Below are 25010 nucleotides of genomic sequence, written 5' to 3'. Positions count from 1 at the left end.
ATTCAAGTAATATAGCTTATTTCTAGGGTTCATTCGAGCTCCAGCACTCTGACTGGATCCGGTCAATGGCGGCGCAGAGGGGGTCCTCACGTCCTGGATCCGGCCAAGGGCGGCGCGGAGGTGGGCGGCCTGGCCTCGATCTGGTCAACGACAGCGCGGCCTGGCCTCGATCTGGCCAAGGGCGGCATGGAAGAGGCCGCCGGCCTCGATCTAGCGAACGGCGGTGTTGCTGCCGAGCTCTGTCCAAGGGCGAAGCGGAAGAGGCCTCCCGCTTTTGATCGGGCCAAGGGCAGCATGGAGGAGGGCCGCCTGGCCTTGGGGTCATCGAGCTTGTCGCACTCCGCTGCGGTTACCTGCGACGACGTTGGATGGAGATGCCAGTGGAGGTCTCGGCAGTGGGCTTTGTTGTGGCCGTTCCATCCCCATCCCTGGCGCCGGCAACCAGATCATCCAGCTCGGCCATGTCAGGTCCATATTCTAGATGAATCCCCATCAGTTAATCGAATAGATGTCAGGTGAAAACATTTTCCTGCAAATTTATGATTCAAAACATGAGATGTACACTCTTCTGATGAGGTTGCTTTGCAGGAATCAAGATTACTATGACAACAATGCTCTAAATTGTTCAGCAAATGAGGATGTTGAGACAAGAATTGGTACTAACATGGATAACATTGATGGGCCTTCAGTTTCAGAGTCTGATGTACTGAGGCAGGGGGCCGTAGATGTGCCTGGTCGTCAATATTGACCTGCCATCAGTTTCAAGTCATGGATATTCAAACACAACACAGCCAAATGCTACAATGGAAGACCCACAAGGAAACACACAAGCACAACCCCTTTCCCATTTTTCTTGCTTACTGGTACGTTCCTCTTTTTTCTCAGAAGAGATAGGATCAATTACAGTTCTATTATGATGAAATAAGAGCTAGAAACTTAACTTTCACCTATATAAAACTTGTCCTTTTGATTGGTTGCCTTGATCACAGAAGCATTAAGTTGACCAATATTAAGCTTTGATGAAATTACAAATTTATCTGTTTAGCTTAGGTTGAGGAAGAAAATAATAGCGTGGATGTTCAGTAAGTCTTTGCTTGCTATTTCTATTGCATTGCATTAATTGCTTTAATGGTTTTGGGATCTTTTTCTTTTAACAATCCCCAGGGGGTTCCATCCCAGCCATCGCACCAGCTCTGGCAGCACAGCTACTAAACCTTTAGATATCAATGAAGTCAGATTTTACTAATTTCGCTACAGAATCATGCTTGCATACTTAGGTTATATGATTTTCATTTGTCCAAACAAACATTTAGAGGTCGTATTTCAGTAACAACCTGCACATTTCTGAGGTACAGGGAGAGAAATCAAGGCCTGTAGATATTTGTGCCATTGAGGTAAATCATTATTACCATAGAAATAAACAGCCTAGCAGCTCAGCCTCAGATACTGTGATTAGTATTTAGCTATCTCCATGATCTGTAGTGCAATGATCAAACTGCAGCTGGCATAACCATTCTGAAGTTATATAACTTATAATTGGGGTGACAAAGGATACGGGTTAATCAACAACTTGAACATGTTCAAGCAGGCAAATCATTTGGCTACCCAACAAAAATTGTTTCAATTGTTTCAGCTAAGTGTCGCGGAAATGCGTATGTTGCGTTGGATTTGCGGGCATACAAGAAGGGATCGAGTTCGGAACGATGATATACGTGAGAGATTAGGGGTAGCACCAATTGAAGAAAAGCTTGTCCAACACCGGTTGAGATGGTTTGGACATGTGCAACGGAGACCTCCAGATGCACCGGTGCGTAGTGGAATCCTAAGTCAGGATAATAACGTGAAGAGAGGCAGAGGAAGACCGAAGTTGACTTGGGTAGGGGCAATAAAAGGAGACTTGAAAGGATGGAATATACCCAAAGACTTAGCCTTAGATAGGAGTGCTTGGAAGACAGCTATTCACGTGCCTGAACCTTGATTGTTTCTGTTGGGTTTCAACTCTAGCCTATCCCAACTTGTTTAGGACTTAAAAGACTTGACGATGGTCTATCACAACACTGATTACTATCTGTAAAACTTTAAAGGCAAAACACCGATCAATCACAAAATCTTTTAACAGAAAAATAACTCTGGCAATCAGGAGAATGCTAGTTCCTAGGTGAATCGCATTGGTCCCATTTCCCCCTCTATTCTTCCATTTGCTAGTGGGAAACACATACTCTGATGCTGCTTACTGAAAGAAAGTAACGAATTCTCAGGGAAATTAGGAGCTCCATGTAAAAGAGAAGGCTTACAGAGATGCTGCCGGCACCGTTGCCAGCAGCGTCGAAGCTGCAGAGCCGTAAGACGGACTCCGAAATCTCCACGGACCGGATCTGAACGAGAACGACGGTGGGGGCGAGGCCAGGGCGACAGCGGGGACAGCAGGGCCGAGGGCAGGGCGGCCACCGCGGTGGGCGACGACGAGGGCAGGGTGGTGGTGTCGGCGGCGTGCGAGGAAAGAGGGCAGAGCGGCTAGGGCGAGCACGCGAGCGAGGTGCGTGCGATTGGGGCAGACCGGCGAGTTCGGCGTGGGGTCTAGGTGGAGGGCCGTGCACAATGATCATGTTGTCTTTGGACGAATAAAATCAATACAAATAGCTATTTTGCGGAGGCAATAGAAAACGATTCCAACCATTATAAAAGATCTCAATGTTATAAAGAACAAACTTCTTATTAGCAAGCCATCTAATAGTAGCAATAAGTAACATCCTCCGAAAGATATGTTAAGCAGATCTGAGAGCTGTAGATGCAACGGGAAAAAACAAGTTGGCGTGCGGCAAGCTAATAGCGCCGGCGTCAAAAGCCCAAAAAGCTTGCTACTCTCGTAGTGTGTGCCAAAGGTTCTTGGCAATCCATTGAACTGCTATCTTTTTTGGCACGACTAGACTAACAGCTCCTTTGATTTTAAAGAGAGCTGGTACGTACTGCAAGCCAATCCTTTGGGGGCCTGAAAATGGATGGGGACTGGGATGTGGATATGTGGGCTGGACAGGTGATAGCTGATGAGCACGGGCTGATTGGAGCCTTAGCACGGCTTGACAGATGACAGGCTAGGCGGCTATCGGTGTCATGTTCACGTACGTCAATAAGCCGGCCGCAACAAGAAAATCTGTCCGAGTGTTGCTCGAGCGTCAGTTGCGTCACGCTGGTTGAAAAAACCTGTCAGAGAAGGAGGACATATGCTCTTTCGTTCCCAATTTTGTTTGAAAATGAGGCGTAGCTGGTAGTAAGTGGTAATGCGTCGCAATCCGGCCCTAACCCCGGCCCACTCCAATCCTAAGATCCAATCCCAAATGAGTTGATTCAGTCCCAATCCGATCCGATCCGTTCTTTAAAGCCTCATCATCCTAATCCACCCCGATCCTTTTTGAACTAGGGGCCAATCCTACCCTACAATCCAAGGGCCTTCACAAACAAACAAGCACTGACACGTGCTAATTGGATTAGAACAGCCCATGGGCTCATTTTGCAGCGCCGCCGTCACTGCTAAGCCCTACCTCCAACTCCAATCCAAGGGCCGGCTGTATCCGACGATCCACGCGGCTACAAGGGGCTACCCGCGAGAATCCGATCCTTCTGACAGGAAATCCGATTCAATCCAATCCTTTCTTTGGAGAGCCTATATTAGGATCCATAAAAAAAAAGCCCATGAGTTGGGGGGGGGGGGGGGGGGGGGGGGGGGGGGGGGGGATCAGCCCTTAGATTCTGACGGCCCGTTACCAGGTCACATCTATCAATTTTTTTACGAGGAATTTGAATATCTGATTTTTCAATACATTGAAGTATTGAAACCATGTATAAAAATTAATTACTCTAATACAATAACTCTTGACACTGTACCACTTAATGTCTCCTTTAGGAAAAAAAACATTACTAGGCAATACTGTAATTTGTTAGCAACATTGTGCCTAGTATGAAGAGACATTTTCTTTTATTTGCCTAGAAAATAATGGTAAACTCTATGTATAGATATCTTATCGACATAAGGAAAAAGGTTTCTTAGAAATTTTAGTGGCTAAAATTGTTTTTAAAATAAAAATTGCGGGGTTTAAAAAGAAGGGTTATTTTCACCAAAAATAATTCCACTAAAAAAACAGAGATTTTGTGTGGCAATGGTGAATTTTCATGAGTTAAGAACGAGCTCACACAAAATTAATCCTCTTTGTGAAGGTGTTGCCAAAACGGTCATGAAAATACATTTTTCATGAAGGGGGTGTGTAAACCTTCGTGAAAGGAGATTATTAATGTGCACCTAAACTCTTATGAAAATTTGCTTCACACCGCCAGAAAAACACCCTCACACACCACACAATTTCATCACGGGTGTTGTTTTTCATTCAAGCGCCATGTGAAGTCTAGCCCTTGCTTGCAAAAACCAAATTTGGCCGGCCCAATTTAAGCTCTTAACAGGTAAACCCTAGCCCTTCTTCTGCGTAGAAGGGAAAAAAATTTACCTCGTTGAACTATTTTTGTTGTCTGATTTTTTGGACGAATTTCAAGATATTTTACCATTACACTTAAAACAGTTTATTACCTCACTGCCTAGGTTAAGCGGTTTCAAGGCACTTTTATCAGTTTTTACAATAAAAAATCTGGTAAATACCATATAAGGCTTTTACACCCTGAAAAATGTATATACGATTATTAAATTTCGAGAAAATCCTAGAGATGCATCGGGACATGACATAAACCAAATAAAACATTTAGAGCTCGTGAAAATATCTCTAGAAGATTCTAAGAAAATAGATTTAGCTCTAGTGCAATGGGAAAATACCCAACAAATCTAGAAGTTCCCAACAAATGGGGGTGCCTCGAATCTGAGGGATATATTCCCCTCAGGGACAGACCCACCCTCGGCTGCCCCTCATCCAAACACCGGTGATCCTAGGATCGCACTAGTCCATCCCAGATGACCCCTAGAACCAAACACTACCCAAATGATTATGGATATGTGTGTGTGATACCATGTGTGCCACCCCATGCTTTTGACTCCATGATGTAACGGTCAAGCCTCTACTTATTTCTTTGTCACTTTCCTTTTTTATTCACAAATGTTCATACATTCACATGTTTCATCCAATTTAGTGGCTGACAGTGGGGCTAGTCTATTGACATCATTAGAGATTAGAAAATAGGGGTTGAGCGAGGAAAGTGTGGGGGAGAGCCAAGCCTATCAGCATCTTCCCCAAGTTGTACTTCAGCAGATGCGGGCATGTTGTAAGTAAGCATCCGGGATTCTTTATGGTAATTGATATCTAGATTTGGTAAGTGCTTACTTTAATTGTTCACGAGTTCACCGCTCTGACCTGAGTGCCTAATCAATACTATCAGAATTTAGATTAGGTTTGTAAGATATAGTGTAGACATGGTTTGTCTAGACTATACGCTTACATGTGTTTGTGGCTTTCCCCATGGACTGTTTGTGGTACTCAGTGGGTGGTGACAACCATGTCTGATCTCTGTATTCCATCACGTTCAGGCAAGTTCTTAAAGCGTTGGTCCACCGTTGCTAGCTGGCTTAGCACCCTTCTCATCCCTTTCCGCACCTAAGTGACTTAGCAACCCAAAGTATACAATTCTGTGTATCCACCTTATCTATCCATTTATCATAACCATAAAAATCGTATGTACCCAATATCATATACCCTTCTGCCAATATAGAATGAACCTGATTCTTTGTTAGTTAACTTCGTGTCCCCTATGGAAATTAATATTGTGGATTACTCTCGGGTGAAAGCTATATTGATAGTCGTGCACTTGTAGTTTATCTGTTTGCGACCATTGGTCTCAAACCTGCTCAAGAACACCGCCATTGCCTATGTGCCCGCTATGACTATTGAGGCACATCATCAATGGATTCCTGTGGCAGAACCGCTTGAAATAGCATACTTACGGAGGCGCTCGTCTTCCACCAGACACTAAACACCCTGGAAGCAAGCTACAATGAGCGGTGTCCATCGGGCACACCCCGAGGGAGAACCCGAAAGATCCACATTTTCCCAAGGGTCCAATAATGAGAACGAGTTACAACATAGTACATTTCATATATTAGAGTTTCTTAAAAAGTATATTATTACAATACCAAATACCAGAGTGCGGAATGATAACAGCGGAATTTAAAAATAACATCTAGCGGTAAGGGGCGAGGATTCCATCTGAGCCCACCAGAAGAACCCTCCACACAAGATACTCTTCAGGCATCACCTGTAACAGGGGTAAATAAACCCTGAGTACACAATGTACTCGCAAGACTTATCCGACTAGTGGGAATAATTTCCCGACTCCAAGGAATATGATAGGCTTTATGGTTTGCTGGTTTTCTTTAGCAGGAAGCAATACTAACAGTGAGTCCTTATTTATGTATTATTATTATTAGCCATTTTAAGTTATCATCTAGCCAGTCTATATAAGCACCTATTCTACATTCAAGCAAGGGTTGAGCAATCAGTCATATTTCTTCTCCTTTCTTCACTTTCAGTTCTTACTACGGAACTAAACCGCAGACAAGCCGTACCGGATCGCCCGACGATTCGCAAATCAATATGCCTAGCTGGGTGCCCCGAAAACATACGCCCCGCTTGTACCCCAGGCACAAGCAGGACTAACCCGCCACTCTCCTGTCCCAGGTGTCTAGGTCACCGTCCAAACTTGGACTCCAAGCCCCCACATCCTGAGTCCCGGACTCCGTGTGGTACAAGGACCTCCACCATCCCCGCCTCCAATCAGTTGGTCCAGAAAGAGCCGGATCCGCGACAAGAGAGCAGCAAGCCTTCCCTACGCCCATACCCAAGTATGCGCTCGGGACAATAATCTATGACTTGCCTAGAGTCATATGCAATGACCGGTCCTTAATCGACACAGACAGCGAAAAAGTGTAACTGAGTTATGCCCTGTTGGCCACAGGGCACAACCCCTCACACCCACCAGTGCCCAAATCATATCCCTGCCCGGTCACCATTTATGTTTCCACCATTTTATCATGAGTAACCATATTTTATTTCCTATTTGCGAGTAACGGCAGGTTACTCACGCTACCGAGATCCTGAGCATAGCAGCTACTCGACCTACACTAGTAGGACTCATAGGTAGATATATTTATGCATGTAGTTTCCACAAAATGCCTGTAACGTAAATGCACATCATATAAATACTCAGTGATCATTAAAATAGGGGTTATGCACCGAGGCTTGCCTTGGGCAGGCGACGGGTCAGCAGGGTCAGCACCAACAGGCTCATAAGCGTCCTCCTGTGCAAAGATCTCCTCCTCGTACTCCTTGATCACCTCGTCGTACTCCGGCTTGCCGACGGGCACGAAGTCTACCAGTTCGCGATCTACATGAAATGATGATGCACTATTTAATAATACGATAGCAGCAACTTATAAAATAAAAGTTCATCTGTTTAACTACTAAGCAACTGCTACCAACCATGGTACTAGGCTACCTATTGTTACTGATAACCACTTTGAAGTATGATGTTCATTATTATTATAGCAACTACAGATATCCTTACTCCTAATGCTAATTTATGATATATACGATAAAGCAAGGGTACTAGCTACTCTATCTAGCAACTCATTCTAGGGCTACCAAATTTACAGCAAGTACATAATACCCTAGTGAACCTACTGTAAAATTTTTAAAACTAAAATCATTAATAATTTGCCACACGAATTCCTACAAATATTAATCTACATAATAATAAGCTTTCTAATTAGAATTTATGAGCCTATCATCATAACAGCTAACTATGAACTAACTACACTAATAAATAGAGAGCATTTTTGTGAACCTAACAAAATTAGTCTCACCATTTTTGGACAACTACACAATTTACTACAATTCATCAAAGTTCAGCTTGAAAACTAATTGGAATAAGCAATTCTATTTTTACTGGAAATTAAGAAAATGAATGCTAACTCGCGGCCCACCCGCGCGTGGCCCAGCCCAGCAAATGGTCGCGCAGACGCGGCCCGGCGCGGCAGCGCGGCCCAGCGGTGAGCGGGCGCGCGCGCGGACGCCAGCACGCGGGCACAAACGCACGGACGCGAGCGCGACAGCGCAGCCCAGCGCGGCAGCAGGCCAGAGCGCAGCTCGGCAGCACGGCCCAGTGTGGCAGCATCATGCGAAAATGTCTCCGAACCATTCGGTATTTGCTACAAGCTCTACGATACTATTTCGCTAGTCTACGGTTTTACATCTACACCCTTGGAAACTCTTATCCTCTCACCCGCGACACCCCTACGGCTAGGCGTGCGCACCGGCGCGGCCGCGCTGGCACCGGCGACCTACGCCGGCCATAGCAGGCCTTCCCCGCCCCAATAACCGAGCTGACACTTACCTAGGAATGAACGCGAAGCGATTGACAGAGGAAACATGAACTGGGACGCAACCGGGAGGTCGGACCACGACGACGGTTAACCTGCAGTCACGGCGATGCCATTCCGGTGAACGTCAGCAAGGCCAGGGCAAACCAAGTAGCAATTGAGCACCAGCGACTCACCATGGAACCGAATGATGCGGTGACTCGACCGGAGATGGCTCGAGCCGAGCTGGCCACGTGCGCGTGAGGTGGTGCGGCGGTGCACGACGAGGGCATGGCTGTGCCAGCGACTGCTATATGGTGGTAGGGCTTAGGCTGTGGTGAGCATGGTGATGACCAGCTGGAGGAGGGGTTAGGAGAGCATGGAATTGGACCGGGATGCTGTGGTCGCGTGGTTAGCCGACGGCGCAGGGCACCCTGGTCTTATGGACCCGATGGCGTGGCATTACAAAATTGAAGCACAGTACGGAGCAACAGGCGGTGATGTGGGGTCGGTAGGGCTGCGGAAATACATAGCAGAGTCGAGGACGTGATCAAATTGTAACCCGGGACTGCTGCCACCGCGAATTTCAAAGAAATGTCTCGGTGGTCATGGAGACAACGGAGGCAGGGGAGGTCCTAGCATGGCTTGGCTCGATCCGTTCGTGGCGTCAACGCTACGAGCCAACACACAACACGTCAGGGGAGAGCAGGACATGAAGGATGTACCCCAGACGGCTGTCTGCATGGCCGCTACTGCAAGGCAACGAGGCAGCCATGGCGTCACAGCGAGCAGCGCCAGACAAAGTGGCACAGTGAAGTGTGATGCTGAGGTGATGGGGAGCAGGCTGTCATCCTTCGCGTGAGTGGCCGAGAGAAGTCAGCGGAGCAGTGAAGGGCTTGGCCGTTGGCGGCGTGTAGCGCGGGACCCGTGCGCCTCTGGCCAAAACAATGCAGGACGTGGTATGGCGCGGCAGAGCTCGGTAGACGGTCCGGATGCAGCGCAGCAGGCACGGCGAGGCGACCCGCGCGCCAGCGTGTGGCGGTAGGCAGCCAAGGCAGTAGCACCATGCCCTGCGCGTGTCGCTTTGGCGTGCTAGTGAGCCAGCAACGGCAGCAGGCGAGCAGCCGTGGGTGGTGACCGCGCCCAGGGCTAAGCTACGTGCTGTGCACAGTTTCTAAAGTAGTTAGAAAACGTGTACGCTGTGCTCCAAACGCTAAACTAATTGCTCGATGCGCAAGGGGGTACATCAAGGCATCAACCACAGTCACGACATTGCGCTACTCCTTAAGCCGATCATTCCACAAATATTGCGAAAGGTGGCTTCGTCGACCTCTTCTAAAACGTACACGAAAGACGTCGATTCGAATGATTTCACGTCGAATCCCAAATCCGACCTACGGGAGTTACTAGCTAGTTATCTGTGTCCTCGACCGCACACGTTTATCGTCGTTCGCAAAACGTTCTATAGCCTTTTGTTTTAAAAGGAATTCGATTAGGATAATAACAACGTTATGTGACACGAAACATACACTCGCTTTCTCGTTTCATATAAATGTTTCAAGGACCAAACATTGCTTTACAATTCCTGTTATACAGATATGCACATAACCATGATGCTCATGCTATATTTAGCAAAACAGTGCAATGTAACACCGAGGGTGTTACAAATCTACCCCCCTAAAACAAAATCTCGACTCGAGATTTCATGTGCCTAGTGTGAGAAAGAGTTGGGAATACATTTCGACGCATCAACTAACTATCAGAACCAGAGAGGAGGTGTTGGTAATGCTTTAGTAGGTAGCTCTCCTGTTCCCAAGTGGCTTCAGCCTCTGAATGATTTTGCCATTGCACCTTGAAATTTTTTATCACACTGTTCCTGGTCACTCTCTCCTTCTCATCCAAGATTTTCACAGGATGCTCAACATAAGACACATCAGGTTGGAGCGAAAGTCCTTCAATTTCCATAGCTTCTTCAGGAACCCACAGACATTTCTTCAATTGTGATACATGAAACACATTATGAACCGCTAAGAGAATTTCAGGAAGCTAGAGATGATAAGCAACGGGGCCACATGGCTGCAACACCTTGTATAGACCCACATACCGAGGGGCTAACTTGCCATGCACACCAAACCGATGCACCCCTCTCATTGGAGATACTTTGAGATACACATAATCCCTAGCTGCAAACTCCAAGGGCCTTCTTCGCTTGTCTATGTAAGTCTTTTGTTGACTCTGAGCTGCCTTCAAGTGGTTGTGAATAATACTTACTTTCTCTTGAGCCTCCTTTATGAAATCAGGCCTAAAGTATCCATGGTCTCCTACCTCAACCCAGTTCAGTGGCGTCCTACACTTCTGCCCATATAAAGCTTCAAATGGTGCCATACGGATACTCTCTTGGTAGCTGTTATTATATGAAAATTCAGCTAACTTCAAACACTTATCCCACTTCTCAGGAAAAGAAATGGTGCAAGCCCTCAACATATCCTCGAGCACCTAGTTCACCCTTTCAGTTTGACCATCAGTTTGTGGGTGGTAAGCTAAGCTTCTGAGAAGACGAGTACCCAGACATTCCTAGAGTTGCTCCCAGAAACGAGAGACAAAAGCTGACCCTCTATCAGAGATGATAGTAAGGAGAACTCCATGTAGGGTCACAATCTGATCCAAGTATATCTCCGCATACTTCCTGGTAGTGTATCTAGTATCCACCGGAAGAAAGTGGGTAGACTTGGTGAGACAGTCCACAATGACCCAAATAGAATCAAAGCCCGCGGAGGTGCGGGGTAAACCCACAATGAAATCGAGGGAAATATCCTCCTATTTCCAAATAGGAATGGGCAAGGGCTGCAGATATCCAGGAGCACGCATATGATCTGCCTTGACTCTACCGCAAGTGTCACACTCCACAACAAACTGGGTGATATCTTGCTTCATGTAGGACCACTAGTATAGTTGGCGCAGATCATGGTACATCTTGTTGCTACTAGGATGGATAGACAGCTTTGAATGATGGGCTTCATTCAAAATCTTTCTTTTCAGCTCTTCATTGGATGGAACCACCAGTCTATCCTTGTATCTCATGACCCCCTGCTCATCAATGCTAAAATGAGGGCCACGCTCTTCAGCCATCAACTTCCTGATGTGAGGAATCTCTTCGGGGTCTTCCTTCTATTCCCGAATAATCTGCTCTAGCAATTCCAAGGTCAATGCAATATGAGCTAGCACCTTTGTGTGGTTGAGAGACAAAGGTATTTCCTCAACCTAATGTGACTTACGACTCAAAGCATCTGCTACAACATTAGCCTTTCTTGGGTGATAATGGACTTCCAAATTATAATCCTTTATCAACTCTAACCATCTCCTTTACCTCATGTTCAGCTCGGACTAAGTGAAAATATACTTGAGGCTCTTATGGTCTGTAAAGATATGCACTTTGTTGCCCAACAGATAATGCCTCCAAATCTTCAGAGCGTGGACCACAGCAGCCAGGTCTAAGTCATGAGTGGTGTAGTTCACCTCGTGGTTCCTCAACTAGCGTGAAGCATAATCTATCACACGCCCATCTTGCATAAGCACACACCCCAACCCCGTCTTCGAGGCATCATAGTATACATCAAAAGGCCTATCAATATCTAGTTGGGCCAACATAGGAGCAGTGGTCAGAAAAGTCTTCAGAGATTGATAAGCTTCTTCATAAGCTGGGCTCCAATCAAACTTAGCTTCTTTCTGGAGTAGCTTGGTCATGGGCTAGGCTATCTTGGAGAAATCAGGAATGAAATGCCGATAGTATCCAGCTAGACTAAGGAACTGACGAATCTGATGCACAGACTTGGGAGACTTCCAATCTAATACATCTTGCACCTTGTTGGGATCTACAGAAACGCCTTCAGGTGTCAACACATGCCCCAAAAACTGCACTCGATCTAACCAAAACTCGCACTTGCTGAATTTAGCATACATCTGGTGCTCTCTTAGTTGAGCCAGTATTATCCGGAGGTGTCGGGCATGCTCTTCATCATTCTTTGACTAGATCAGGATGTCATCAATGAAGACTACCACAAACTTATCTAGCTCCGGCATGAAAACTGAGTTCATCAGGTACATGAAGAAAGCCAAAGCATTGGTGAGGCCAAAAGACATCACTAGGTACTCATACAGCCCATACCTAGTAGAGAAAGTTGTCTTTGGGATATCACTTGGCCTGATCTTGGTCTGATGATAGCCCGATCGAAGATCAACCTTCGAGAACACTTTGGCTCCAGCTAGCTGATCGAACAGAGTATCTATGCAGGGTAAGGGATACTTGTTCTTAACTATTACCACATTAAGGGGGCGGTAATCCACACACATCCATAAGGTACCATCCTTCTTCTTCACGAAAATAGCCGGGCAACCCCATGGTGAAGAACTCGGACGGATGAAACATTTGTCCATGAATTCTTCTAGCTACTTCTTTATTTCTGCTAGTTCTCTTAGAGCCATGCGGTACGGACGTCTGAAGATAGGAGCAGTACCGGGCTCTAGCTCAATGGAGAACTCTACCTCTTGGTCTGGTGGCAACCCCAGGAGATCTTCAGGGAAAACATCCGAGAACTCACAAAACCACAGGGATGGAGGTAAGATTAGGAGAGATCTCAGCATGGGCAGCAACAGGTAAGACTGGATCTGAGGGTATAATAAAAGACATCCTATCATCAGAAGAAGGAAGCCGTAACTCCACACTCCTCTGCATATCCAATACTACCCCATACACCCACAACCAGTTCATTCCAAGAATAGCATCAATGCCTTACCCAAGCATTATCATGAACTGTAGACGGTAAGTGTGGGTGGCTAATACCAAACTTACTGTATCCGTGTGGGTATTGATGAACATTTGTGAACCCACAGTACAGATCTTATAGGCATACGGTATAGCCATAAGTGATAAGTTGTGCCGCTCTACAAACCCCATGCTCATAAAGGAATGTGATGCACCAGAATCGAACAACACCAAAGCTGGATGGGAGTCGATGGTAAACATACCAGCCATAACTGCCTCCTGTTGCATAACCCGCTTGGCATGTGTGAAGTGCACCTGACCGGATCTGCTGGGCACCTTCTTCTTGATGATAGTCCTCTTGATAAGCCTGGAATTTGCGGACGGCTGAGATGACTGAACTAGCTGATGTTGGGGGCACTCTTTGGCATAGTGGCCATCTTTGCCACACTTGAAACAAGCACCAGGCTTGTTCCCGAACCCCTAACGAGGTGGGACCTATTGTCCCTGAGACTGCTGAGGCTAGACCTCCTGCGGAGGTGCACGGTACTGAGTAGAGGAAGTCTGCGACGTCTGCTAGGGTGGCTGAAACGAAGGCCCATCGGATGGTTGATAGGGCCCCCACGTGGACAACCTGTATCTTCTATGTGTGAGGGTGGCTAAAGGATCCAGCTGCCACCCGCTTCCTCTTCCAATCAGCCTGGGACTCCCGCTGAAAACCCTCCATGGCAATGGCGGCGTTCATCAACGCTCCGAAGGTCTGATAGTTCCCCGTACACAGTTTCTTCTAAAGGAGAGGAGCGAGGCCACGAAAGAAGCGTTCCCTCTTCTTGTCATCCATATCCACCTGACTGCTAGCATACTAAGCCAAGTGATTGAACTTGTTCACATATTCCATCACTGTCCTATTCCCTTGGCATAGCTCTAGGAACTCGGTCACCTTCTGGTTGATGACACCAGCAGGGATAAAGAACTCTCGGAAAGTGGTGGAGAACTCCTACCACGTTGCCAGATGATCCGGTAGCTCCATGGCTTGGATGGTTTCCCACCAAGCACCTATGGACCCCAAAAGCTGCTGCGCCGCAAAGTACACCTTCTGCTCGTCAATCGCTCCGAGCAGCCAAAATTTTTGCTCCAGAGTGCGAAGCCAGTGCTCCGCCTCTAGGGGTCATTAGATGGCATGAATGTGGGTGGGTGAGTCTTGAGGAAGTCCTGGTAAGAGGACTATCCCCTAGGATGGCGGGCACCACCCTCATTCCCACCGTGGCCCCTGTGGCCTCCACGGGCGAGGCCCGCGACAGCCTGTGCCATAATCTCCATGGCACGAGCTGTTTCCTGGCGAGCAGCAGCTAACTCCTAGTGAGCAGCCAACAGCTCCGCCATTATCTCTACGGGGGTCATCGGCGGAGGCAGTGGCGGCGGTGGGAAAGGATGAGGAACCAGAGGTGGAACCCCCTGACCTCCCCCGCTGCCATGCTCAATGGCCCAGCCACTGTCACCCTAGCCCTCGTGAGCCGCCCCCGAACTGGTGCTCCCACGTCCAGACCTTAGGTTCATCTGTAAGAGATAGGAACCATTCATGAGAACAGCTTTCCGACCCGAATCAAGGGATTAGAGAGATGACAGCACAATTATTAAAGCATTCATTTAGTTAGTCGTACTAATTTACTACTCACTTATACGTGAAGGGGGATTTTAGTTCAAGTAAGATGCTATTATCATGATGTATGCTTCGACCTATACGTTCACTCAAGCCGGAATATAGCGGCATTCGTAGAATTTTCGGCACATCGCACACTCACTTTCCATATACCAAGCAATTTCTTACACAACATAAGCCAGTGTACCTGCAGAAAACTGAATAGATAAAACTAGTGCCGCTATCCTAGATAGACTATATTGCTAGGGCTTATACTTATTTTCATGATGCAATCGCACCCTACTTTTTGCAAAGCTTTTGTTGGTCAAATTTTTAAGTTTTTGAAAAAGAGTGATGAAACTCATAACCATTATTGTCTCTGATACCAACTGTGGCAGAACAACCTGAAATAGCATACTTACGGAGGCGCTCTTCTTCCACCAGACACTAAGCACCCTGGAAGCAAGCTACAACGAGCGGTGTCCGTCGAGCACACCCCAAGGGAGAACCCGAAAGATCCATATTTTTCCCCTGGGTCCAATAATGAGAACAAGTTACAACACAGTACATTTCATACATTAGAGTTTCTTAAAAAGTACAATATTACAATACCAAATACCAGAGTGCGGAATGATAACAGCGGAATTTAAAAATAACATCTAGCGGTAAGGGGCGAGGATTCCATCTGAGCCCACCAGAAGAACCCTCCACACAAGATACTCTTCAGGCATCACCTGCAACAGGGGTAAATAAACCCTGAGTACACAATGTACTCGCAAGACTTATCCGACTAGTGGGAATAATTTCCCGACTCTAAGGAATATGATAGGCTTTATGGTTTGCTGGTTTTCTTTAGCAAGAAGCAATACTAACAATGAGTCCTTATTTATGTATTATTATTATTAGCCATATTAAGTTATCATCTAGCCAGTATATATAAGCACATGTTCTACATTCAAGCAAGGGTTGAGCAATCAGTCATATTTCTTCTCCTTTCTTCACTTTTAGTTCTTACTACGGTGCTAAACCGTAGACAAGCCGTACCGGATCGCCCGGCGATTCGTGAATCAATCTGCCCAGCTGGGTGCCCCGAAAACACACGCCCCGCTTGTACCCTAGGCACAAGCAGGACTAACCCACCACTCTCCTATCCTGGATGTCTAGGTCCTCGTCCAAACTTGGACTCCAAGCCCCCACATCCTGAGTCCCGGACTCCGTGTGGTGCAAGGACCTCCACCATCCCTGCCTCCAATCAGTTGGTCCGGAAAGAGCCGAATCCTCGACAAGAGAGTAGCAAGCCGTCCCTGCGCCCATACCTAAGTATGCGCTCGGAACAATAATCTGTGACTTGCCTAGAGTCATATACAATGACCGGTCCTTAATCGACACAGACAGGGAAAAAGTGTAACCGAGTTATGCCCTGTTGGCCGCAGGACAGAACCCCTCACACCCACCAGTGCCTAAACCATATCCCTGCCCGGTCACCATTTACGTTTCCACCCTTTTATCATGAGTAACCATATTTTATTTCATATTTGCGAGTAACGGCAGGTTACTCACGCTACCAAGATCCCGAGCATAGCAGCTACTCGACCTACACTAGTAGGACTCATAGGTAGATATATTTATGCATGTAGTTTTCATAAAATGCCTGTAACGTAAATACACATCATATAAATACTCAGTGATCATTAAAATAGGGGTTATGCACCGGGGCCTGCCTTCGGCAGGCGCCGGGGTCGCAGGGTTAGCACCAATAGGCTCCTGAGCGTCCTCCTGTGTGAAGATCTCCTCCTCATACTCCTCGATCACCTCATCATACTCTGGCTCGCCGACGGGCACGAAGTCTACCAGTTCGCGATCTACATGAAATGATGATGCACTGTTTAATAATATGACATCAGCAACTCTTAAAATAAAAGTTCATCTGTTTAACTACTAAGCTACTGCTACCGACCATGGTACTAGACTACCTATTGTTACTGATAACCACTTTGAAGTATGATGTTCATTATTATTATAGCAACTACAGATATTCTTACTCCTAATGCTAATTTATGCTATATACGATAAAGCAAGGCTACTAGCTACTCTATCTAGCAATTCATTCTAAGGCTACCAAATTTACAGCAAGTACATAATACCCTAATGAACCTACTGTAAAATTTTTAAAGCTAAAATCATGATCGATTTGCCACAAGAATTCCTACAAATATTAATCTACATAATAATAAGCTTTCTAATTAGAATTTATGAGCATATCATCATAATAGGTAACTATGAACTAACTACACTAATAAATAGAGGGCATTTTTGTGAACCTAACAAAATTAGTCTCACCATTTTTGGACAACTACACAATTTACTACAATTCATCAAAGTTCAGCTTGAAAACTAATTGGAATAAGCAATTCTATTTTTACTAGAAATTAAGAAAACGAATGCTAACTCGCGGCCCACCCACGCGCGGCCCGGCCCAGCAAACGGTCGCGCAGACGCGGGCGCACGGATGTGGCCCGGTGCGGCAGCGTGGCCCAGCGGCGAGCGGGTGCGAACGCGCGGACGCGAGCACGGCCCAGCGCGGCAGCAGGCCAGAGCGCAGCTCGGCAGCGCGGCAGCATCATGCGAAAACTTCCCCGAACCATTCAGTATTTGCTACAAGATCTACGATACTATTTCGCTAGTCTACGGTTTTACATCTACACCCTTGGAAACTCTTATCCTCTCACAGCGACACCCCTACGGCCAGGCGTGTGCACCGGCGACCTATGTCGACCATAGCAGGCCTTCCCCGCCCCAATAACCGAGCCGACACTTAACTAGGAACGAACGCGAAGCGATTGATGGAGGAAACGCGAACTGGGACGCAGCAGGGAGGTCGGACCATGACGGCGGTTAACTTGCAGTCACGGCGGTGCCGTTCCGGTGAACGTCAGCAAGGCCAAGGCAAACCAAGTAGCAATTGAGCACCAGCGACTCACCACAGAACCGAACGACGCGGTGACTCGACCAGAGATGGCTCGAGCCGAGCTGGCCACCTGGGTGCGAGGTGGTGCGGCGGTGCACGACGAGGGCACGGCTGTGCCAGCGACTGCTATACGGCAGTAGGGCTTAGGCTGTGGTGAGCATGGTGATGACCAGCTGGAGGAGGGGTTAGGAGAGCAAGGAATTGGACCGGGATGCTGTGGTCGCGTGGTTAGCCGTCGGCGCAGGGCACCCTAGTCTTATGGACCCAACGGCGTGGCATTACAAAATTGAAGCACGGTACGGAGCAACAGACGGCGATGTGGGGTCGGTAGGGCTACGGAAATACATAGCGGAGTCGAGGACGTGATCAAATTGTAACCCGGGATTGCTACCACGACGAATTTGAAAGAAACGTCTCGGCGGTCATGGAGACCACAGAGGCAAGGGAGTTCCTGGCATGGCTTGGCTCGGTCCGTCTGCGGCGTCAACGCTACGAGCCAACACACAACACGTCGGGGGAGAGCGGGACATGCAGGACGTGCCCCAGACGGCTGTCCGCATGGCCGCTGCTGCAAGGCGACGAGGCGGCCACGGCGTAACAGCGGGCAGTGCCAGACAAAGGGGCACAACAAAGTGTGACGCCGAGGTGATGGTGAGCAGGCTATCATCCTTCGCGTGAGCGGCCGAGAGAAGTCAGCGGAGCAGTGAAGGGCGTGGCTGCTGGCGACGTGTAGCGCAGGACCCGTGCGCCTCCGGCCAAAACAATGCAGGACGTGGTATGGCGCGGCAGAGCTCGGTCGGTGATCCGGATGCAGCGCAGCAGGCACGGCGAGGCGACCCGCGAGCTAGCGTATGGCGGCAGGCAGCCAAGGTTGTAGCGCCATGCCCTGCGCGCTTCGCTTTGGCGTGCTAGCGAGCTAGCAACGGCGGTAGGCGAGCAGCAACGGTGGCAGGCGAGCAGCTGCGGGTGGTGACCGCGCCCAGGGCTAAGCTACGTGCCGTGCATGATTTCTAAAGCAGTTAGAAAACTTGTACGCCGTGCTCCAAACGCTAAACTAATTGCTCGATGCGTAAGGGGGTACATCAAGCCATCAACCACAGTCACAACATTGCGCTACTCCTTAAGCCGATTGTTCCACAAATATTGCCAAAGGTGGCTTCGTCGACCTCTTCTAAAACTTACGCGAAAGACGTCGATTCGAATGATTTCACGTCAAATCCCAAATCCGACCTACGGGAGGTACTAGCTAGTTATCCGTGTCCTCGACCGCACACGTTTATCGTCGTTCGCAAAACGTTCTATATCATTTTGTTTTAACAGGAATTCGATTAGGATAATAACAACGTTATGTGACACGAAACATACACTCGCTTTCTCGTTTCATATAAATGTTTCAAGGACTAAACATTGCTTTACAATTCCTGTTATACATATATGCACATAACCATGATGCTCATGCGATGTTTAGCAAAACAGTGCAATGTAACACCGAGGGTGTTACAGTTCCCTCGAGCCGGTCATATGTCACGTCAGATCACATCGTCGCATATGGCTGCTCAAGCACACCATCGATGAGATCCTCTGAGTCGGTCATGCCACCTCTGACCATGTCTCCGCATATGGCTGCTTAGGCATGTCGCTGACAGGCTCTGTCGAGCTGGTCACGTGGCCCCGGCAACATCATCAACCATGACCGCTTGGATATGCCATCATTAGGCTTCACCTGAATCACCAGCTAAGTACACTTGTGTTTACACAAAAATTTAGGAAAAGAAGAACGCGGGAACTCGAAGATTCTAAGATTGTATCATCAAGGGATCGATCAAGATGTGAATCGATATCAGCTGGTTTGGATGTAGTGTCAGAATCGGCTATTTTGTAGATGACGTCAGTAGATAGCATCAATGGACTACGTACGGATGGCATCGGGGGGAAAATATGTCAGACTATATAAAAAGGAAAAGATTAGGGTCCAAGTTATCTTAAGTTAGGAATGCTTTCTTTTATTCCAAAGATCGTAATGAGTCGTGTTTGAATAGGATTCATGTTTAGGTTTCGGGTATAAATATTGGACCCCGGCTATTGTAAGAGACAACCAATCAATTAATACCAATTACTTTTTTGGCATCACGAAGCAGGGCTACATCGATCCGGTCAACCTCCGGCTTGTTTCTAAGTACCGTCATGGCTTATACTTTTGTTTGTAAGGCTACATCGGTTCGGCCGACCTCTTATGAGCTCTAGTATAAGTTAGTTATCGATCCTTATCTATTGTTCAAGTACGGCTGCTATCGGTTAAACTCGGACTTCTCGAAATAGATTAAGGTCAAGTTACCGGCTCTACCTAAGGGTGGCATCCTTCGGGTAGATTCATTAAGTATCGATCTTGCTGATATTCCTATTGTCATTAGTTTCAGCAATATCAACCTGCCCAATCGAGATCGATCTAGATCGGCCTCACGTCCTTTTAGTCCATCGTTTATTTTGCTATATTGTGATATTTTTTTACTTTAAATGATGGATTATGTTTTTATTGGCTGTTCTACTTCGATCTTGATCGTGCATTGTACGTGGACAAGGCATGTCTGATCTTGAGTAGGTTTACTAGCTAGTTAGTTGAAAAGTGTTGTAATTGCTCTTCTTAGCCTAATTTTTTTCTTCCTTTTTCGTTTCTTGAGCCCTCTGTCTTGTAACTGGTGAACTTTTGTTCGATAGTTTAATTTCTGTAGGAGCTTCAGCTCCTCTAGTTCCATAAAAAAAAATAGTTCAGATTAAAAATAGGTAAAGGTAGGCGATATACTTTTTGCTTAAAACGTGTGGGATGGCGATGTCGAACAAACCACGTCATGCGCGTAGTCGTTAGTGGAGGGCTCGCCGGGTGTACGTCAGTCGGATTTATTTAATTAGTCCGTGACCAAAGTCTAATCAAGTATACCGGGTACTTTTTGATGTTCTAATATGATGATTGACTCCCTTGCGCTGTGTTTGGTTTGCGGAGTCACGTCATGCTTCATGAGGTGATGCATTATAAGTTCATCCTATAAATTTTAGCCGAATTAACCTATTCTTGTTGCATATATTAATTATTAGCTTACGAGGAATGATGTGATGATGGATCAACTCATTCTATTACATGAACCAAATAAAAAAGTGAGAAGTGAGAAGAAATGAACCACCTCATTCATCGAACAAGCACACTCTTGTTGTTTCTTCGCCACCGGATTCACCATTAGTTTCTGTACATCAGTTGTCGGTGTGGTAGCAGACAACCGCCGCTTGCTTTGCTTGATATAGGCTTTGTTTAAATTCAAGGTGTAAAGTTTTGGGGTATTACATCGGGTGTCACATGGAGATATCGCGTGGGGTGTTTGGATACTAATAAAAAACAAATTACAAAATCCGTCGGTAATCCGCGAGACGAATTTATTAAGCCTAATTAATCTGTCATTAGTACATGTTTGTTGTAGCTACACATTGTCAAATCATGAATTAATTAGACTTAAAAAATTCGTCTCACAAAACCGTCTTAATCTGTATATTTAGTTTTATAATTAATCTATATTTAATACTCTATAAACGTGTCTAAACACCCGCGATGACCGAACTTTAGTAACCAAACACGGGTTACTCTATAAACGGAGCTCTAGTCTAGTTCGTGAATCGTGAAGACCAGCCCCCCACGGGTTCACTTGATGTGACCGCAACAGGATGGAGAGCATTCAGATACTGCTGTCTATATCAGGCCGTCAAAACAACGTGACTCCAGGCAGCACGTCGGGGGACAAAAGCCTGTTTCATATTGCGCGTCCGAGCAGCGCAATCTACACGGCAGTTTGGCCTGTTTGGATCGGAGCTCCGTTGTTGCCACTTGTCAGGCATCATTGACTTGACTCCAGCAGGCGACTTGGAGCGACCCAACGCGAGGAGATGGAGATCGATGAGGCGACGTAGTTGACCGATAACGTTGAACTGGGTTGATCAGCTCTGAACCCATGTGCTGATATCGATGTCGAGGTCATTGTTGCATGCCCTACTATACAAAACGAAGGAGAAAATTAGAGCATAGGCACCATATATAAAAAGCTATTTATTTACTCCCTCCATCCTAAAAAAATAGGATTATGGAATTCAATTTTTATCTTAAAAAGAAAATAATTCAATGTAGTTGGGGCTATCTTTATTCTTTACAGCTGTATGCATGCAGCGTTTTGTGGGGTTTGTTTTCTCTCGAATATATCCGCATGTATGTATACACATACTCCCTCTGTCTTGTATTATAGGGCATTATAGGAATTTTAAGACAAATTAAGAGAGAACATAAAAGACACATGTACCCTTATTTTATTTTCTAATCAGATGCTATCATCAACGTGATTAATGGTGATTGGTTGATAAATGGAAAATATTTTTTTCAAATGTAAAATTGGTTTTTATCCTATAGAATGCATTATATTTCAAGACAAATTTTAAATGCTATAATACACTATATTACAAGACGGAGGGAGTAGGTTAACGAAACTTCCAACTCAGGTCGGATGAGTAGGGCACATGAATTAATGTCAATACATATTTACGATAGTTGGGTTACTATAACACTTGGAGATATTTACCATAACGTTATAGTAAACCACTTAGTAAGGAGTTACTATAATCTCATAAATGAACATAGTAATTATCGTAACTCAAAGAATTCCTGAAGAGAACCTCAAAGTACGTTACATAAATATATTCATATATTTACAATTTCTTTTATTGCTAATATATATAAGTAATCACGTGACCAACACACACACACACACACATATATATATATATATATATATATATATATATATATATATATATATATATATATATATATATATATATATTCAGGACAAAACGAGTACATTCTTTTCACAAGTGGTAATGACTTAGGTTGTGTATTTGGTTTAGCTTTTGAAAAGTGTTTCTAAACCAAAAAGTAGAACATCAACCAAACATGCTGAACCTGAAGCTACTTCTACATAAACAGTGTTTTCGCACAATACAATTTTCAAAGCATCTTGGACCCCATTTTTCGTTTTCAATTTTTTGATTTTCCATGCGTGTGAAAATAGATAAATGTTTTACAACTTTTTCATGAGAGATAAAGAGACGAATATGTTTCATAGTTGTTCCAATCAAAAAACTTGTAGCTTTTCAGAACACATAACTCATAACAACTTTTACATAGTTTACAATAACTTTTCCACGGTTTGTGGTTCAACCAAATAGACTCTTGCTTTTCCAACCTACTGTATGTAGGAGCTGAGAAAAGCTTTCTTCGCCAGTCCGCCTATTTTCTTCCTTGATGGGCCTGCATATCAACTTGTGATGAAAACATACTTTGGATTCCTATGGTCCCACTAAATGATGGCAATAGGTACCTACAACCCGAAACCCAATGAATTTTTTCCCATGTAAGCTAATTACACGCATGTAAATACCATTCCACAGTACCAGCCAAAATGGACAAAAAAAATCTCATACTAATAACAAAACGAACACATCAAGAGGTGGATCTCCTACCAGTTGGGATACTAGTTAATTCAGATCATCTGACTAATTCTGAGCATATTAGTTTTTAGCGGGGGTGGTATTGACAATTTTGCTAATTTACTGACTCATGGCTGTGTTATTAATGGGTGAAAACCTTATGCACTGTGAGTTCATGGGTACATGCATGGTTCTGCACTATTTAAACCTATAAATCCATATAAACCTATATTTTTTATGCAACTATAATTTAAAGTCATCTGACAACCTAATATACTCCAAAACATTATCCAACTAGTGCCATGTAAGGACATGCATATATACTTTTTTTGTATTATATTTGTTATATATGTGTAGTCCTATTGACTATTGTTTACCCACATATTCATAGTTTAATGCATGTGTTACTGTTCTTCCAGGGTGGTGGGCAACCTATGGGTACCGACTAACCGCATGGCCATCCGTATGAGCACACAATTGCACCCACACATGTAAATGGGTTTCTTCGCAAGCGCAAAAATTCTAGGTAGTGTTTGGTTTGGGGACGTAGCTAGTTGGACTGGATGGACCTAACCTAGTTTTAGGAATGGGACGGTCCCTATTATCCATTTGGTTGAGACGATGGGACGGTTCATGTTTTCTGTTTGGTAGAAGGGATGGAAGGATGATGGAGGATGGAAGGAATTTTAACACCATCAGCTACAGTCTGTGGGCCCCACAAGATAACTTTATCTTCTTCCCGCGTCCTCTTCAACTTCTGTCTACCCACAACTCAACCGCTCGCCCCAGGTGCCTCAGCCGCCCACCCTAGGTGCTGTCGCTAGCCGCCCTAGGCGCCTCCACCACCCGCCCCAGGTGCCGCCGCCAGTGCACAGAGCTCACTGGCTGCTCCCTTCTGCCTCGCCAGCCCCAGGTGCTGCCATCTTCTGCCCCCCAGCGCACAGAGCTCGCAGGCTGCTCTCTTGCGCCCTCACAACCATGAAGATGGAGGACCACGCCATGTACCGGGGACGACCCCATCCCCTCGATTTTGTGAGACGGGGGTGCCTCGAATCTGAGGGGTATATTCCCCTCAGGGACAGACCCACCCCCGGCTGCCCCTCATCCAAACACCGGTGATCCTAGGATCGCACTAGCCCATCCCAGATGACCCCTTGAACCAAACACTACCCAAATGATTATGGATATGTGTGTGTGATACCATGTGTGCCACCCCATGCTTTTGACTCCATGATGTAACGGTCAAGCCTCTACTTATTTCTTTGTCACTTTCCTTTTTTATTCACAAATGTTCATACATTCACACGTTTCATCCAATTTAGTGGCCGACGGTGGGACCAGTCTATTGACATCATTAGAGATTAGAAAATAGGGGTTGAGTGAGGAAAATGTGGGGGAGAGCCAAGCCTATCAGCATCTTCCCCAAGTTGTACTTCAGCAGATGCGGGCATGTTGCAAGTAAGCATTCGGGATTCTTTATGGTAATTGATATCTAGATTTGGTAAGTTCTTACTTTAATTGTTCACGAGTTCACCGCTCTCACCTGAGTGCCTAATCAATACTATCAGAATTTAGATTAGGTTTGTAAGATATAGTGTAGACATGGTTTGTCTAGACTATACGCTTACATGTGTTGTGGCTTTCCCCATGGACTGTTTGTGGTACTCAGCGGGTGGTGACAACCATGTCTGATCTCTGGATTCCATCACATTCAGGCAAGTTCTTAAAGCGTTGGTCCACCGTTGCTAGCTGGCTTAGCACCCTTCTCATCCCTTTCCGC

At 45.9% G+C, this 25010-nt stretch overlaps 1 protein-coding gene across 5 annotated transcripts; it reads left to right on the top strand.

Moving 5' to 3' along the window:
- On the top strand, positions 1 to 23713 carry LOC136481810 (uncharacterized). 5 transcript variants are annotated; one of them, XR_010764855.1, is made up of 3 exons: positions 1 to 515; positions 589 to 863; positions 23650 to 23713. XR_010764855.1 is itself a non-coding variant. In XM_066479100.1 (2 exons), exons 1-2 carry the CDS (start codon positions 187 to 189, stop codon positions 746 to 748), a joined length of 489 nt encoding a protein of 162 aa, XP_066335197.1. In that variant the 5' UTR covers positions 1 to 186; the 3' UTR covers positions 749 to 1086. The 5 variants fall into 5 exon arrangements, 1 of the variants encoding a protein (XP_066335197.1); XR_010764856.1 differs by lacking the exon at positions 23650 to 23713 and adding an exon at positions 19481 to 19510; XR_010764854.1 differs by lacking the exon at positions 23650 to 23713 and adding an exon at positions 2259 to 2565.
- Positions 23714 to 25010: the final 1297 nt, after the last annotated feature.

This window comes from Miscanthus floridulus, chromosome 9 (genome assembly GCF_019320115.1).
Source record: "Miscanthus floridulus cultivar M001 chromosome 9, ASM1932011v1, whole genome shotgun sequence".
Classification (NCBI taxonomy): domain Eukaryota; kingdom Viridiplantae; phylum Streptophyta; class Magnoliopsida; order Poales; family Poaceae; genus Miscanthus; species Miscanthus floridulus.
This window is presented reverse-complemented; position numbering and strand designations above follow the sequence as displayed.